The sequence below is a fragment of the Stenella coeruleoalba genome, assembly GCF_951394435.1.
Source record: "Stenella coeruleoalba genome assembly, chromosome: 11".
Classification (NCBI taxonomy): domain Eukaryota; kingdom Metazoa; phylum Chordata; class Mammalia; order Artiodactyla; family Delphinidae; genus Stenella; species Stenella coeruleoalba.
The window spans coordinates 62,139,431-62,154,859 of NC_137157.1; the positions used below are offsets into that span (position 1 = coordinate 62,139,431).

A 15,429-nucleotide genomic window follows, 5' to 3' on the forward strand; every position below is an offset into this window, starting at 1 on the left:
CAAACACATGCTCCTTCTTGATATAATTTGCTTTGCCAACACCATTCCAACTCATATGGTAATATAACACATGCAGGGTTTGACACGAGTACTCACCTGTAAGATGGGCGCCGTGCTAGGATCCCGTGGGTTTTCTGTGAGGAGCCTATGCTGTCAGATGAGTCCTGAGACTCTTCACTTTCTGATAAAGATGATACCTGAAAAACAGAACTGGTTTTACTATGATGAACAAAGCAGGTAGAAAAAGAATTAAATTTAATTTTTACTTTCAGAAAAAATGATCTGTCTTCTGCCACCCAAATTCCTTTGTCATTAAATCTAAGGTCGAAAAGAAAGAAATAAAAGGAAAAGAGAAAGTTTATTTCAGGAGCCCAAACTAAAGGAACATACAACACAGCAGAACTAAGAAGAAAGTCTATCCCCCAAATAAAGCAATACTACTTCACTAGAGTTGTAAAGATCAGTCTCTACACTGATGCACATTATTCAAAGTTTTTTTTTAATCATTAATGCTGTCTGATTTGGATTTTGGACATGCTAACTTTGAAATGTTATCAGATATCCAACCAATATCTAATTATTAGATAATGAAATTGAGGAGACTGCTGAATATACAAGCCTGTGAGTCAGGGAAGGGGTCTGGGTGAGACATATATTGGAAGTCACAGTTCTTTAGATAGTCCTGAAAGCCACAAGACTCAGTGAGCTCAATAAGGGGATAAATATAGGACAAAACCCAGGGACACTCTAGCAGTAAGAGGTTGGAAAGAACGGGAGGAACCAGCAAATAAGACCAAGAACAAGCCACCATGAGGAATAACTAAATGAGCAAAGTGTCCTTGGAAAACTAGCGAAGACAGTGTATTGAGGAAAAAAGAATAATCAACCATGTCAAATTCTGCTAGCAGGTGAAGTAAAACAAGGACTGAGAACAAGCATTAGATTTGGCAAAGTGGAGGTCACTGGCAAGGGCAGGTACAAACACATGCAACTTAAATATCTGTAATAATAAGCTGTATCTCACTTCACAGTTGAATGAGTTAATACATGTAAAGCACTTAGTGCACGGCACAGCGCAAGCACACAGTAAATGTTAACTCTTATTAATAATAAACCTATTAAAACTAGTTACTACAATAACCATATGCAAGTTTTAAGTTATGATATCTTACAATTGAGGAAACGACTTATTTTCAATTTTTAAAATGTATTAAATTTCTCAGCATTTTTCTGAAGTTGCATTGTGACACCTGACTTCATCTTCATTAAAAAAAATAAACAAAACAGGCTTCTAGAACGGACATAAATTCTCTACCTTACTTACTCTCTACAGAAGGCCTTCCCCTGAACTATGTAGACTCAGATCTTAAATTTCCAGAGAAGCTTGTTTTACATTCTATAGTCTCCTTCAAAAACAAGGTCTAGTGTACTTCTACTTTTTTGTATCTTAAATCTTTGTCTTTAGATAGGAAAGAAAGATCACAATCTGTAATAATTAAGAAATAATCGCAGTAACGAATAATAAAGTAATAATTAAGGAAGATCTGTCACTTCTATATTTCCTCATGCACCACAGATATGCCATTTCTAATCTAAATATTAGCTGTTTTCCCTGTCTGTCCCTAAATTTACTCCAAAGCCTCCCACTGAACTCAAGTAAGAAAATCACTTCTAAAACTAAGAGATTCCTTATAACTAAGATCAAGTATTTCTCTTTAATAACAGCACTAATAAGAGTAAAATCTTCATATAAAACCTCAAAAATCCATGCAGCAGTCACCTTTCCTATAGGAAAAAAACCAAAAACAAAGACAAAAACAAAAAACACATAAAGATGCAGCTCTAGAGCTGACAACACTGCCAGACACTGTATACATTCAAGAGGAAAAAATGAGTTATACAGCTTTTCTTCTAGGATAGCTGCTTCTAAAAATGAGAGATGACCAAAGGCATTCTGAGACTCACAGGAGCCAGAAGATAAAATGGGGAGAAAGAGTAAAAAGAAAAGGAACCCAGGATGGCCTTTTCCTCCCTACTGTTGTCAGGTGTAAATATGAAGGTAGATAGATATAAATAAGAACTTCACTATGAGAGAACTTCTTTTATTTGATCGCCACAAAGCATAAGGTAGGTACTTTCTTAGTTTGCTAAAATGCTCACATCATCACCCTTTCTTCAGAATTCTCTTTTTCATGAAGGATACCACTAGGATAAAAAGGTGCTTTCCCTTCAGAAAATTTTTCATTTCCTTAAATTCTAAGCAATAACTTCTTCCCAAAATTGCCTTATATTTTTACCGGGTAGTATATACATGAAGCTAGAAGTTCTAAAATCTAATTTCTAAGACAACTTTATTATCTTGTTTTACAATATTATAACTATAGCAACTTCAGTGTGTCCAGAGACTCAGGGTTCAAAAGTCCCCTCTCTCAACCACTAAGTCTTCGAATTTCTGTACCGTTTGCACGTGTGGTGGGTGAATTACAGAAGACTGAGCTGTCTGGATGACCCCCTGAACCTGTACTTGCTCTCCAGGAAGAGGTACAATTGTCACTGGCGCAGATCCTCTTAATGACATCTAAGAACAAATAAAAATTCAATTAACATAATATAATTATACCTGTGCACGTAAGAAAGCTGAGTTCTTAATACTGGAAAATACATTTCAGAGCTTATTATATTTAACCACATCTATTAATCACATATTAGGTATCTTCTGTGGGCAGGAGACTGCATTAGGGGGTTGAGAGTACAAACTAAACAAACAATAAGAGCTATAATATAAGCAGAGAAGTAGACAGCACTGTACTGTGGGAGAAAAGAAAGGGTGCTACTTCAGCTAGGTCTTGAAAGATATACAATTCCCTGAAGGTGTGCTTGGGGGATAGGGTTGGAAGGTATTTGGGGCAGAGGAACTGATTGTGTAAAAACATGGTGGCTCTTCAGAACATGTCATTCTGAAGATATCTGGTTAAAAAACAATTAAGAAATCAAGAATCAAAAAGTGAGAGAAATACCAACTTTGGGCAGTATCTTCAAAGAAAAATAAATTATAATTTCATGATTCAATTATTTACTTGAAATATTTTATTTCTGTGGAAAGTAGATGGGGTTTCATGGAAATACCACAATAAAATGCTAAACCAAGAAAAGCCCACCCGTCATCCTTCAAGACTCAGCTCAGGTTCTACCTATTCCAAGAAGCTTTCCCAGATATTTTCAGATCTCTCACCTTCCTCTACACTATCCTGGTTCATACCATCCATCTTGGGCTTAAATCACAAAATAAAATCCAAGGCTGCTTCTCAAGTCCTGAAAAATACCTTTATGACTCTTTTCTGTGTTTGCATCAGGCCCCCAGAACAATGCCTTATTCTGTTTCTGTTTCATTGAAGGTTCTTTACCCTTTCCCAAGACTGGATTAAATTCCAGTCTCATTATCTCCCAAATGCCCAGGTCAGGGAAATATGTATATAAAACTTTATCCAAATATCAGAAAGGAAATGTAAAAAAACAGTACCTTTTAAAATCACACCTCCCCAAAATAAAATACTTAGGAATAAACCTGACCAAGGAGGTGAAAGACTTATACTCTGAGAACTATAAAACATTAATAAAGGAAACTGAAGATGATTCAAAGAAATGGAAAGATATCCCATGCTCTTGGAAATGAAGAATTAATTTGTTAAAATGGCCATACGACCGAAAGCAATCTAATGCGACCCCTATCAAATTACCCATGACATTTTTCACAGAACTAGAACAAATAATTCTAAAATTCATATGGAACCATAAAAGACCCAGAATTGCCAAAGCAATCCTGAAGAAAAAGAACAGAGCAGGAGGCATAACCCTCCAGGCTTCAGACAGTACTACAAAGCTACAGTAATCAAGAGTGTGGTATCGGCACAAAGTCAGTCATATGGATCAATGGAACAGATAGAGAGCCCAGAAATAAGCCCACACACCTATGGTCAATTAATCTTTGATAAAAGGGACTTCCCTGGTGGTCCAGTGGTTAAGACTCCAGGCTCCCAATGCAGGAGGCCTGAGTTCGATCCCTGGTCAGGGAACTAGATACCACATACAGCAACTAAAGATCCTGCATGTGGCAACAAAGATCCCCTGCAACTAAGACCTGGCGCAGGACTTCCCTGGTGGCGCAGTGGTTAAGAATCCTCCTGCCAATGCAGAGGACATGGGTTTGAGCCCTGGTCCGGGAAGATCCCACATGCCGTGGAGCAACTAAGCCCGTGCACCACAACTACTGAAGCCCATGCGCCTAGAGCCTGTGCTCTGCAACAAGAGAAGCCACCACAATGAGAAGCCCATGCACCTCAACAAAGAGCAGCCCCCGCTCTCTGCAACTAGAGGAAGCCTGCACACAGCAATGACGACCCAACGCAGCCATAAATAAATTAATTAATTAAAAAAAAAAACTGGTGCAGCCAAATAAATAAATAAATATTAAAAAGAAAAATCTTTGACAAAGGAGGCAAGAATATACAATGGGAAAGACAGTCTCTTCAGCAAGTAGTGCTAGGAAGGCTGGACAGCCACATATAAATCAATGAAGTTAGAACACACCCTCTCTCACCATACACAAAAATAAACTCAAAATGGCTTAAAGACTTAAACATAACACATGACACGGTAAAACTCCATGAGAACATAGGCAAAACATTCTCTGATATAAACTGTACCAATGTTTTCTTAGGTCAGTCTCCCAAGGCAATAAAAATAAAAACAAAAATAAACAAATGGGACCTAATCACACTTACAAGCTTTTGCACAGCAAAGGAAACCATAAGCAAAACGAAAAGACAACCTAAGGAATGGGAGAAAATATTTGCAAATGATGTGACTGACAAAGGTTTACTTTCCAAAATATACAAACAGCTCATACAACTGAACAACAAAAAAACAAACAACCTAACTGAAAATGGGCAGAAGACCTAAATACACATTTCTCCAAAGAAAAAACACAGATGGCCAATAGGCACATGAAAAGATGCTCAACATTGGTAAGAGAGACATGCAAATCAAAATTACAATGAAGGGGAATTCCCTGGCTGCCCAGTGGTTAGGACTCTGTGCTTCCACTGCAGGGGACATGGGTTTGATCCCTGGTTGGGGAACTAAGATCCCACATGCCACATGGTGTGGCCAAAAAAAACCTACAATGAGGTAGCAGCTCACACCAGTCAGAATGGCCATCATTTAAAAGTCTACAAATAACAAATGCTGGACAGGGTGTGGAGAAAAGGGAACCCTCCTACACTGTTGATGGGAATGTAAGTTGGTGCAGCCACTGTGGAAAACAATATGGAGGTTCCTCAAAACTAAAAAATAGAATTAGCATATGGTTCTGCAATCCCACTCCTGGGCATATATCCAGACAAAACTTTAATTCAAAAAGATACATGCACCCCTATGTTCATAGCAGCACTATTCACAATAGCCAAGACATGGAAAGAACCTAAGTGTCCACTGACAGATGAATGGTAAAGAGATGTGGTACATATAGACAATGGAATACTACTCAGCCATAAAAAAGAACAAAATAATGCCATTTGCAGCAACATGGATGCAAATGGATTATCATACTAAGTGAAGTAAATCAGAAAAAGACAAATACCATATGATGTTGCTTATATGTGGAAATATGACACAAATGAACCTATGAAACAAACAGAATTGCAAACAGAGAGAACAGACTGGTGGCTGCCAAGGGGAGGGGCTGTGGGAGGGATGGAATGGGAGGTTGTGGTTAGCAGATATAAGCTTTTCTATATAGAATGGATAAACAACAAGGTATACAGTACAGCACAGAGAACTATATTCAATATCCTATGCCAAACCATAATGGAAAAGAATATATAAAAAATGTATATATATATATATATATATATATGTATAACTGAATCACTTGGCTGTACAGCAGTAATTAACAACACTGTAAATCAACTATACTTCAATTTAAAAAAACAAAACAAAACAAATAACAAAACAAACCAACCTTTATCCAGGTACTGAAAACTGCAGACTTTCAGCACAAACAACTCCATTCAACCTCCCTCACACACACTAAGAGACATGACCAAACTCTACCACAGCTTCTATCAGTTCAAGGCTGAGTCCCTAGGATGACCCAGACTCCTTAAAATGCCTCCTAGAGAAAGCTCAATGCTGCCAAAATAATTAACTGTTTGTTCTAGCCAAAACCTGACTATAGGCCTTTGACCTCACTTTTCTTAGAGCACTTACTTTAGAAAACTTGCAGTTGTCAATCTCTGACCCTGGAGATAAACAAATCTTGTACAACCCAGAAATGTCTTTCTCAAGGACCTGGGAGTCATCCCTTCGCAATGTAGTCATCAAGAAGGATAGGGCCTTTGTCTACCAGTCTCTGTTGGAGGATGGGAGCCTAAATTTGATAAGCACCAATTAGCAAGTGGACACAAATGGCTGAATCACAGTGACCAACCTCTCCACCTAACATCTTCAGTACTTTTCCTTTAGCACACTCCAGCATTTCAAAAGGGACCCACCTTTTGTTTCAGCAGAGTTGAGCTCAATTTATGCTGGAGTCTCTCTTCCCTACTGCACTAGTCTGAATGAAATCTATCTTGCTGCCTTTAACAGGTGTCTGGCTCTGTTTCTCACTGACAGTATCCCAATATGGGGACACAGAAATTAATGAGTAAAAATAAACAGAATTCATGAATCTGAAGAGTCCAGCTCTAGAGTCATCATTACACTCAGAGGTCCCCTTACTTTTCAGACCCTAACTAAAGCCACTCACTCAAATAATGAGGAGAGCTTGTGAGGGGGTTAATTTACGTTTCTAAAGGGATAAAAGCAATCATTCCTCCAGAGTTTCTGGCAATCCTTGTGATTTTGTGCAGACTGAGGATCTGGCAGGCAGAAAAGGAAAAACAGCACCAGATTTTGTTTTAGCTAGCAGTCATCACTTCCCCTTATTATCACTGTTCTAACCTCACAAAATGCTCATCACTCAGGGTCCCAAAGCCTGGTGTCTTCCCACTGCCACTCTCAAATGTGATCATCTAAATCCTGAGATCTTTCTCAAAGAAGGAAAAGAGGGACCTGCTGTTCCCCACCCCCCAATTTTAATCTGCAGTTGAAACACAGATGATTGCCTTCACCTGTTACTTTTCAGTGCTGTCTGAGCCTTCTGCAATGATAGAAATGTTCTAAATCTGCACTATCCAATATAGTAGTCAGTATCAAGCATTTGAAATGTGGCTAGTATGACTGAAAGACTGATTTTTAATTTTGTTTAACTGTAAGTAATTCACATTAAAATTGAAATATCCACTTGTGGCTGCCATACTGAACAGTGCAGTCTGAGATCTTAGAGCTGTAGCACGTGCTAGTACACTATAGCACCAACCTCAGAACCCCTCTTAGGAGATGTTAGAAGAAGTAGGAAAGGATTTTTTTTGGAGCTGCTCTGATTAAATTGGGAGCTGTAGGACTAAGGCCCCCTGATTGCCTCTCACTCCACAGGGTAGCTGAGCTCACTCTTATTCAAGTGACTGGGCAAAAATTAGCATTCTCCTTAGCTCCCTAATTAGGGGATCCCTGGACCACAAACACTTGGGTGAGGGAGGGTGGGAAGTTAGTAGAGTGGCATGGGAAAAGAAACCTCTATTTAACAGAGTTTGAATCCAAAGTCTTCTAAATCCAGAAAGGCATACAGATTTTGGAGTCAGACAGGCTTGGGCTGATTTTTAGCTTAAGGCAATCATTTGCTGCTCTGTGATGCTAAACAAATTACTTAACTTCCCAGGACCTCAGTTTCCTCCTTTGTAAATAGAACTAATAATACCTTTTTCAGAGTTACAGTGAAAATTAAATAATAAGTTAAAAACAAAAGGTGTGTTAAAAAAATTGTGTACACACATACAATAAATAACAATTTAGAAAATTTAAACAGTGAATGGTCATTTGATAATATTAAGGAATAATTTTTTTAGGTGTGTTAATAGTATTGTAGTTATGTTCTTTAAAGGAGTTCTTATATTTTAGAGATACATACTGAAATATTGAAGGCTTTAATGATACCTAGATTTGCTTCAGTATAATCCAGTTGGTGGTGGGTTAGGGGGGACAAGGAGCCGTGCTGAAACAGGGTGACGGGAACCATGATGGCTTAACCTAATCATCTCTTCTTCTGAATATGTTTGAAATTTTCTGTATTAAGTATTTTGAAAAGTAAAATACTGAACACAATAATGGGTGGTCCTGCGTCGCTCCAGAGCCCAGTGCTCTTTCCAAGACATCTTATCCCTCCTGGTACCACTGACTTTTAAAACCGCTCACACTCTGTATGTTCTCAATTTGCTTCCTACACAAGTTTATTTGTTTTGCCTTTTCATTTCAAGGAAAAAGGAAGAACAGACTGTTTTGACATTTGGAATAATGATTTTTTACTTACTTCAGTATCAACTATGGCAAACCCTTAAGCCCAGGGTATCCTGCACAGTTATTAATGGACTGGAGCCATTATTTCAAAATACAAATGAAAAATAAAATGAACCAGAGCTGTACATCTTTTAGTTTATTATTTCATGTAAAGATAATTTAACTGTAATTTTGTGGTTTTAATTTTTTTGCCCCATAGTTAAGCCTACGCTGTACTTGCCCCAAAATGTCACTACTTCCTAGGTCTCAAAAGATTCAAATGATCCTTGGACAGAGAGGATTTATACATGGTAAACTGACCAAAGTAAAGAATTCATACTCAACAGCATGCTTTCAGGAAAGTGTATCTCCTATACTATTATTTACTTCTTATTTTTCTTTAAAGTATATATCTGCTTTTGTAAACTCAAAGTACTTAAAAAGAAAACCTTAGGGCTTCCCTGGTGGCACAGCAGTTGAGAGTCTGCCTGCCGATGCAGGGGACGTGGGTTCGTGCCCCGGTCTGGGAAGATCCCACATGCCACAGAGTGGCTGGGCCCGTGAGCCATGGCCCCTGAGCCTGTGCATCCGGAGCCTGTGCTCCGCAACGGCAGAGGCCACAACAGTGAGAGGCCTGCGTACTGCATTAAAAAAAAAAAAAAGAAAAAGAAAACCTTATTTCACTATGATAAATAGAAACTAGTATCACTTGCTGTAAGTATATGGTAACTATAAAAATAAATATAATGAAAACAATGCTGTTACTAAATATATTTTTAACTTAAAAACAGGGTAAAATTTTAGATGCTTCATATTTCTTGACACTTCTCTGTCCTCTGCTTCTTATATTCTAAAGACTCTATAGATTCTAAATCACCAAGCCAAAATCTGAAGTACAATGAGAACAAATAAAAGAGTAAACAAAATCACCTATCAAGGTAGATTTGAACTGCTCTCAAAGGAGAGGCGGGAATAAGAGGCCAGATTTTTCTCTAGGTAAAGATAGGGGACCTCCTATTAAGCTGGGACTTTCAAAGGGCCACATCATCAGGGTAAGGTAACAGAAGGAAAGTTGCCTAGGTATGGAGGAGGGAAGGGCTGAAGAAGATGTAACTAGCTCTCCAGCAGACTCAGAGCCCAATTAACATCACCTAGGTGGTACAAAAAGACAAAAAGAGCCTCAAACCCTGAAGGCGGTTCCCCAGGCACCTGGCAATAGTAAATTCTTTCTGGAGAAAGGCACACTCATCCTTGGCCACAAAAAATTCCCACAGTTTGTCAAGATTAATGGACAGTAAAGAATAAAAAATAACAACAAGGCACCAGGAGCAAGATGCAAAAACAGCAGACAGCACAAGCAGACCCAAGTGATTTTTAGATATTGACATTATCAGACATTATAAAGCAATTATGCTTACTATGTTTAAAGAAACAGCAGATTATGTTTCAAGACAAGCTTGAAAATGTCTTCAGTAAATAGAAAACTACGGTCGATTTGAAAAAGAACCAGATTTTCTAAAAATAAAGATATAATACTTGAAATTTTAAATATCATTGTTCAGGGCTTCCCTGGTGGCGCAGTGGTTAAGAATCCGCCTGCCAATGCAGGGGACATGGGTTCGAGCCCTGGTCTGGGAAGATCCCACATGCCGCGGAGCAACTAAAACCGTGCGCCCCAACTACTGAGCCTGTGCTCTAGAGCCCGTGAGCCACAACTACCAAAGCCCACGTGCCTAGAGCCCATGCTCCGCAACAAGAGAAGCCACTGCAATGAGAAGCCTGTGCACCGCAACGAAGAGCAGCCCCCACTCGCCACAACTAGAGAAAGCCCGTGTGCAGCAACGAAGACCCAACACAGCCCTCCGCCCCCCAAAAAAGTCATTGTTCAGATATACCAAACAAAGCTAAAGGGAAACTTAGTGAGCTGGATGACAGGTAAGAAGAAATTATCTGAACTGCAATACGGAGAGACAAACAGATGGAAAATATAAGAGAGGTTAAGAAATACAGAGAATAGAGTGAGAAGAACAAAGAGTAGGATACAGGCAAAATCTGAAGATATAATGCCTGAAAGTGTTATAAAACTCATGACAGACACCAATCCATACATTCAAGAATCCTAGTAACTCCCATGTGGAATAAATAAAAAGAATTCTACACCTTGGGACTTCCCTGGTGGCGCAGTGGTTAAGAATCCACCTGCCAATGCAGGAGACACGGGTTCGATCCCTGGTCCAGGAAGATCCCACATGCTGTGGAGCAATTAAGCCCGTGCACCACAACTACAGAGCCTGTGCGCCACAACTACTGAGCCCGAGTGCCATAACTACTGAAGCCCACATGCCTAGAGCCCGGGCTCCACAGCAAGAGAAGCCACTGCAACAAAGAGCAGCCCCCACTCGCTGCAACTAGAGAAAGCTCGTGTGCAGCAATGAAGACCCAACACAACCAAAAAAAAAAAGAAAAAGAAGTCTACACCTAAACACAACACAGTGGAACCTACAAAACAACGAAAGGTAAAAAGAAGACTATAAAAGCACCCAAAAGAAAAAAAACAGATTATATTTAAAATAGCAACAGTCCTGTTTTAAGCTTACTTCTCAAAAGCAACAATGGAAGACAGAAGCCAGCAGAATATTTTGAATGTGCTAAAATATAACTTAGAATTCTATGCCCAGTGAAAATACCTTTTAAAAATGAAAATGAAATAGGTATTTTCAACAAATAAAAATAGAGCAGCAGACCTACATCAAAGTAAATTCCAAAGCAGTGGTTCTCAACCAGGAATGATTTTTGCCCCCCAGGGACATCTGGCAACACCTGGGGACATTTCGGGTTGTCATAATGGGGTGGGGTGGTTGGTACTGACATCTAGTGGGCAGAGGCCAGGGGTGCTGCTAAATAGCCAACAATGCACAGTCCACCACAACAAAGAATTATGCAGCCCAAAATGCCTGCAGTGCTAAGGTTTTTCTAAAGCAAATACTTAAAGTAAAAGAAAAGTAATCTTAAATGGAAGCTGAGACATGTAAGAAGGAATGAAGAGCAAAGAAATGATAAGTACGTGGGAAAAAAGCAAATAATGATGAATACATAAAAGAATTATGATGTTTTATGGGATTAAAAGAGAAAAAGATAAAATTAAATCCTAACAACAGTGACAAGTGAGAGGATAAATGGGAAATAAATGTTTTAAAGTTACTGGAATGTCTGAGAGGAAACGTATTAACTTTGGACTTTACTAAGTAGGCATGCTATAATTAGTAGTAGCTGAGTTTATGTACAGTCCAAATTGATACAAGTGATGGCAGGATGGAATGAGAAGAAATAACTCAAAAGAAGACAAGAAAGGAGAGAAAAAGAAACATGGAACACGTGGATCAAAAAGTAAAAAATAAGATGGTAGGTCTAAATTTATATGTATGAGTAATTATGTCAACTGTATATGGATCAAAGCTCTGTTAAAAGTCTAGAAGACTACAATGGAATACTATTCAGCCATAAAAAAGAATAAAATCTTGCCATCTGTGACAACATGGATGATCTTGAGGGCATTATGCTAAGTGAAATAAGTCAGACACAGAAAGACAAACACCACATGATTTCATTTATATGTGGTATAAACAACAACAACAACCACCTCACAGAGAGACTGGTGTCTGCCAAAGGCAGGGGGTGAGCAAAAAGCACAAACTTCCACTTATAAAAACAATTACTGTACTGCCTATTTGAAACTTGCTCAGAGTACCTTTTAAAACTCCTCATCAGAAGGAGAAAAGTATTTCTAACTATGTGTGGTGAGGGATGTTAACTGGACTTACCGTGGTGATCATTTCCCAATGTACACAAATATTAAATCATTATATTGTACACATGAAATTAATACAATGTTATATGTTAATTATACCTGAAACAAACACAACAAAACAAAAACCACAATGAGATACTGCAACACATTCATCAGAATGGTTACAACTTAAAGAAACTCACAATACCAATTTTGGGTACTTAAATGTATCAACAGCGCTCTCATATACTTCTGGTGGTGTTGTAAATTGGTGTAAGCTTATAAAATTGTTGGCAGTATCTACTATAACTGAACATTTGCATATCCTATGACCAATTCATGGGCAGCACAGACATGTACAAGTGTGTGCACTAAGCACAATTCACAATATGTAAAAACTGAGGGGAAAAAAGTCTAGGAAACTAGATCTTTTTTTTTTTTAAATCTAGTTATATACTGTTAACAAGAGATACACCTAAAACATAACCTAAGGACACAGAAAGTTTGAAAATAAAAGCACAGGAAAAAAAGATGCCATTAACATACTAAATTAAAGCCAAATTAGTATCAAATTAGACTCTAAAGTAAAAAGCATTTCTAGAAATAAAGACACAAAAGGGACAATTCTCCAGGAATATACAATTTTAAAATCTAGGGACTTCCCTGGTGGCGCAGTGGTTAAGAATCCTCCTGCCAATGCAGGGGACGCAGGTTCAAGCCCTGGTCTGGGAAGATCCCACATGCCGTGGGGCAACTAAGCCCGTGCGCTGCAACTACTGAAGCCCATGAGACTAGAGCCTGTGCTCCACAACAAGAGAAGCCACCGCAATAAGCATGCGCACCGCAACGAAGAGTGGCCCTTGCTTGCCACAACTAGAGAAAGCCCGTACGCAGCAACAAAGACCCAACACAGCCAAAAAACAAACAAACCCAGTAGAACTCTTTAAAAATAAATACATAAAATCTGCATTCATTTAATAACATAGCCTCATAGCACACTTTCAATCACACAGCATAAATTGAAGGACCACTAGGCAAAATCAGTCCACAATTATAATGGAAGATTAATGCAATGCTCTCAAATTAGTCATAGAACAAACAGACAAAAAGTGATAAAGACGCAGAATATTTAACAACATGACCAACAAAGCTGAACTAATAAATACACAGAACTCTGCATCTAAATGCAGAATATACCTTCTTTTCAAGAGCACACTAAACATTTTTTAAAAATTATCATAGATTCTATGATAGCAAAGTTGTATTGCAAATTAGTTTCTAATTTATTAATTTTATGACCAAAATCACACACATTCTATTATTTCATGGGAAGAGATATCAAGAAACCACAAAATTGCTTCTCAAGAAAAAAACAGGGAATTCCCTGGCAGTCCAGTGACTAGGACTCGGTGTTTTCACTGCCGGGGCCTGGATTCAATCCCTGGTTGGGGAACTAAGATCCTGCAAGCTGTATGGCGCAGCCAAAAAGAAAAAAAGTACTCAAAATTATATCATTACTTAGAAAAATGCACTTAGTATGAAAATTCTGAGATACAAACTCAGTTTTCTTTTTTTTTTTTGGCTGCACTACATGGCATGTGGGATCTTAGTTCCCCGACCAGGGATTGAACCCATGCCCCCTACAGTGGAAGCGCAGAGTCCTAACCACTGGACTGCCAGGGAATTCCCTGAAACTCAGTATTTTTTTTAACAAATTCACCAAAGATGGAGTCTTATTACCCTTAATGATAGAAACTTGCTGGTCATGCTTCCTCCAAATAGTTGTATGTGATATAATGTACCAAAGTTTCTTCTAAGGTTTAATCGTTCTTCTTAGTCCTTTTACCACAAAAACCTCCTTCATCAACAGAGAATGCTACTGTGTGTACTCATATTTGCTTTGAAAAAGCTCATGTATACTCAAGACCTCTTGGGTTTCCAACATTCAGACATTTTCAGTGACCTCACTAAGTCTATCAACACATTACAATACTATTTTGCTACTACGTACTATACTTCAGTTGTAGATTAGAACATTCACTCTATATTCTGCGGAACATTCATCTCTTACCACAGACTGTTCAGTGAGACCTCTCATGTTAAACCCCTCCATATATACTGATTAACTTAAAATTAAGAACCTTTTGGTCTATTAGTTCAGTCATTACTTTCCGTAATTTGGGGCTGTAATCTAATAGTTCCATAGGCCAAGTCCAGAGTATTATTAACACTACAGACACAGTTATTATAATAACTGTGATGTATCTAATGTCTACTATAGGTAAAATTTTTATTATAGCATGATATTTGTAAATTATATGTACTCTCACATCCCACTGAAGAAATTAGCTATTCCTTATAAATACATTTTCTCATACTTTCTCAAGCTAAGAGTCATTCCATTATAACAAAATATCTCATTTCACACTGTCTGCAAAATAAATGGATAGATGAAGAGAAAATCTAAGCTGTTCATAACTCTTAATCTGCTTTCAAAATGAAAGAATGCAAGTGAACCACTTTCTTACACCATATACAAAAATAAAAAAACAGATTAGGGCTTCCCTGGTGGCGCAGCGGTTGAGAGTCCGCCTGCCGATGCAGGGGACACAGATTCGTGCCCCGGTCTGGGAAGATCCCACATGCCGCGGAGCGGCTGGGCCCGTGAGCCATGGCCGCTGAGCCTGCGCGTCCGGAGCCTGTGCTCCACAACGGGAGAGGCCGCAACAGTGAGAGGCCCGCGTACCGCAAATAAAAAAAAAAACAAAACAAAAAAAACAGATTAGACCTAAGTGCCAGATCTGAAACCATAAAACTCCTAGAGGAAAAGAGACAGTAAACTCTTTGACACTGGTCTTAGTAATATATTTTTGGATCTGTCTCCTCAGTCACGGGCAACAAAAGCAAAAATAAATAAATGGTACTTCATCAAACTTAAATACTTTTGCACAGCGAAAGACAATATCATCAAGACAAAAAGGCCGGACTTCCCTGGTGCACAGTGGTTAAGAATCCACCTGCCAATGCAGGGGACACGGGTTCAAGCCCTGGTCTGGGAAGATCCCACATGCTGTGGAGCAACTAAGCCAGTGCGCCACAACTACTGAACCTGAGCTCTAAAGCCTGTGAGCCACAACTACTGAGCCTGTGTGCACAACTACTGAAGCCCGTGTGCCTAGAGCCTGTGCTCCACAACAAGAGAAGCCACTGCA

At 38.8% G+C, this 15,429-nt stretch overlaps 1 protein-coding gene across 8 annotated transcripts in view; it reads right to left on the minus strand.

Annotated features, from left to right (window-relative positions):
- Positions 1–15,429, minus strand: part of ATF1 (activating transcription factor 1) — a 54,293-nt gene that overhangs the window by 18,851 nt on the left and 20,013 nt on the right. For 3 of the 8 annotated variants that reach the window (XR_013830486.1, XM_079936762.1, XM_079936765.1), the window contains exons 1-3: positions 6,268–6,516; positions 2,459–2,578; positions 97–197 (exon numbers count right to left, since the gene is read on the minus strand). Coding sequence is in view for 6 of the 8 variants with exons in the window: in XM_079936762.1 (XP_079792888.1) it covers positions 97–197; positions 2,459–2,578; positions 6,268–6,378 (332 nt within the window). In the remaining 2 variants the exon portion in view is untranslated. Of the gene's footprint in view, positions 1–96; positions 198–2,458; positions 2,579–6,267; positions 6,517–15,429 lie in introns of those variants that run through there. The other 5 variants (XM_079936763.1, XM_079936764.1, XM_079936766.1 and 2 more) reach the window with 3 other exon arrangements.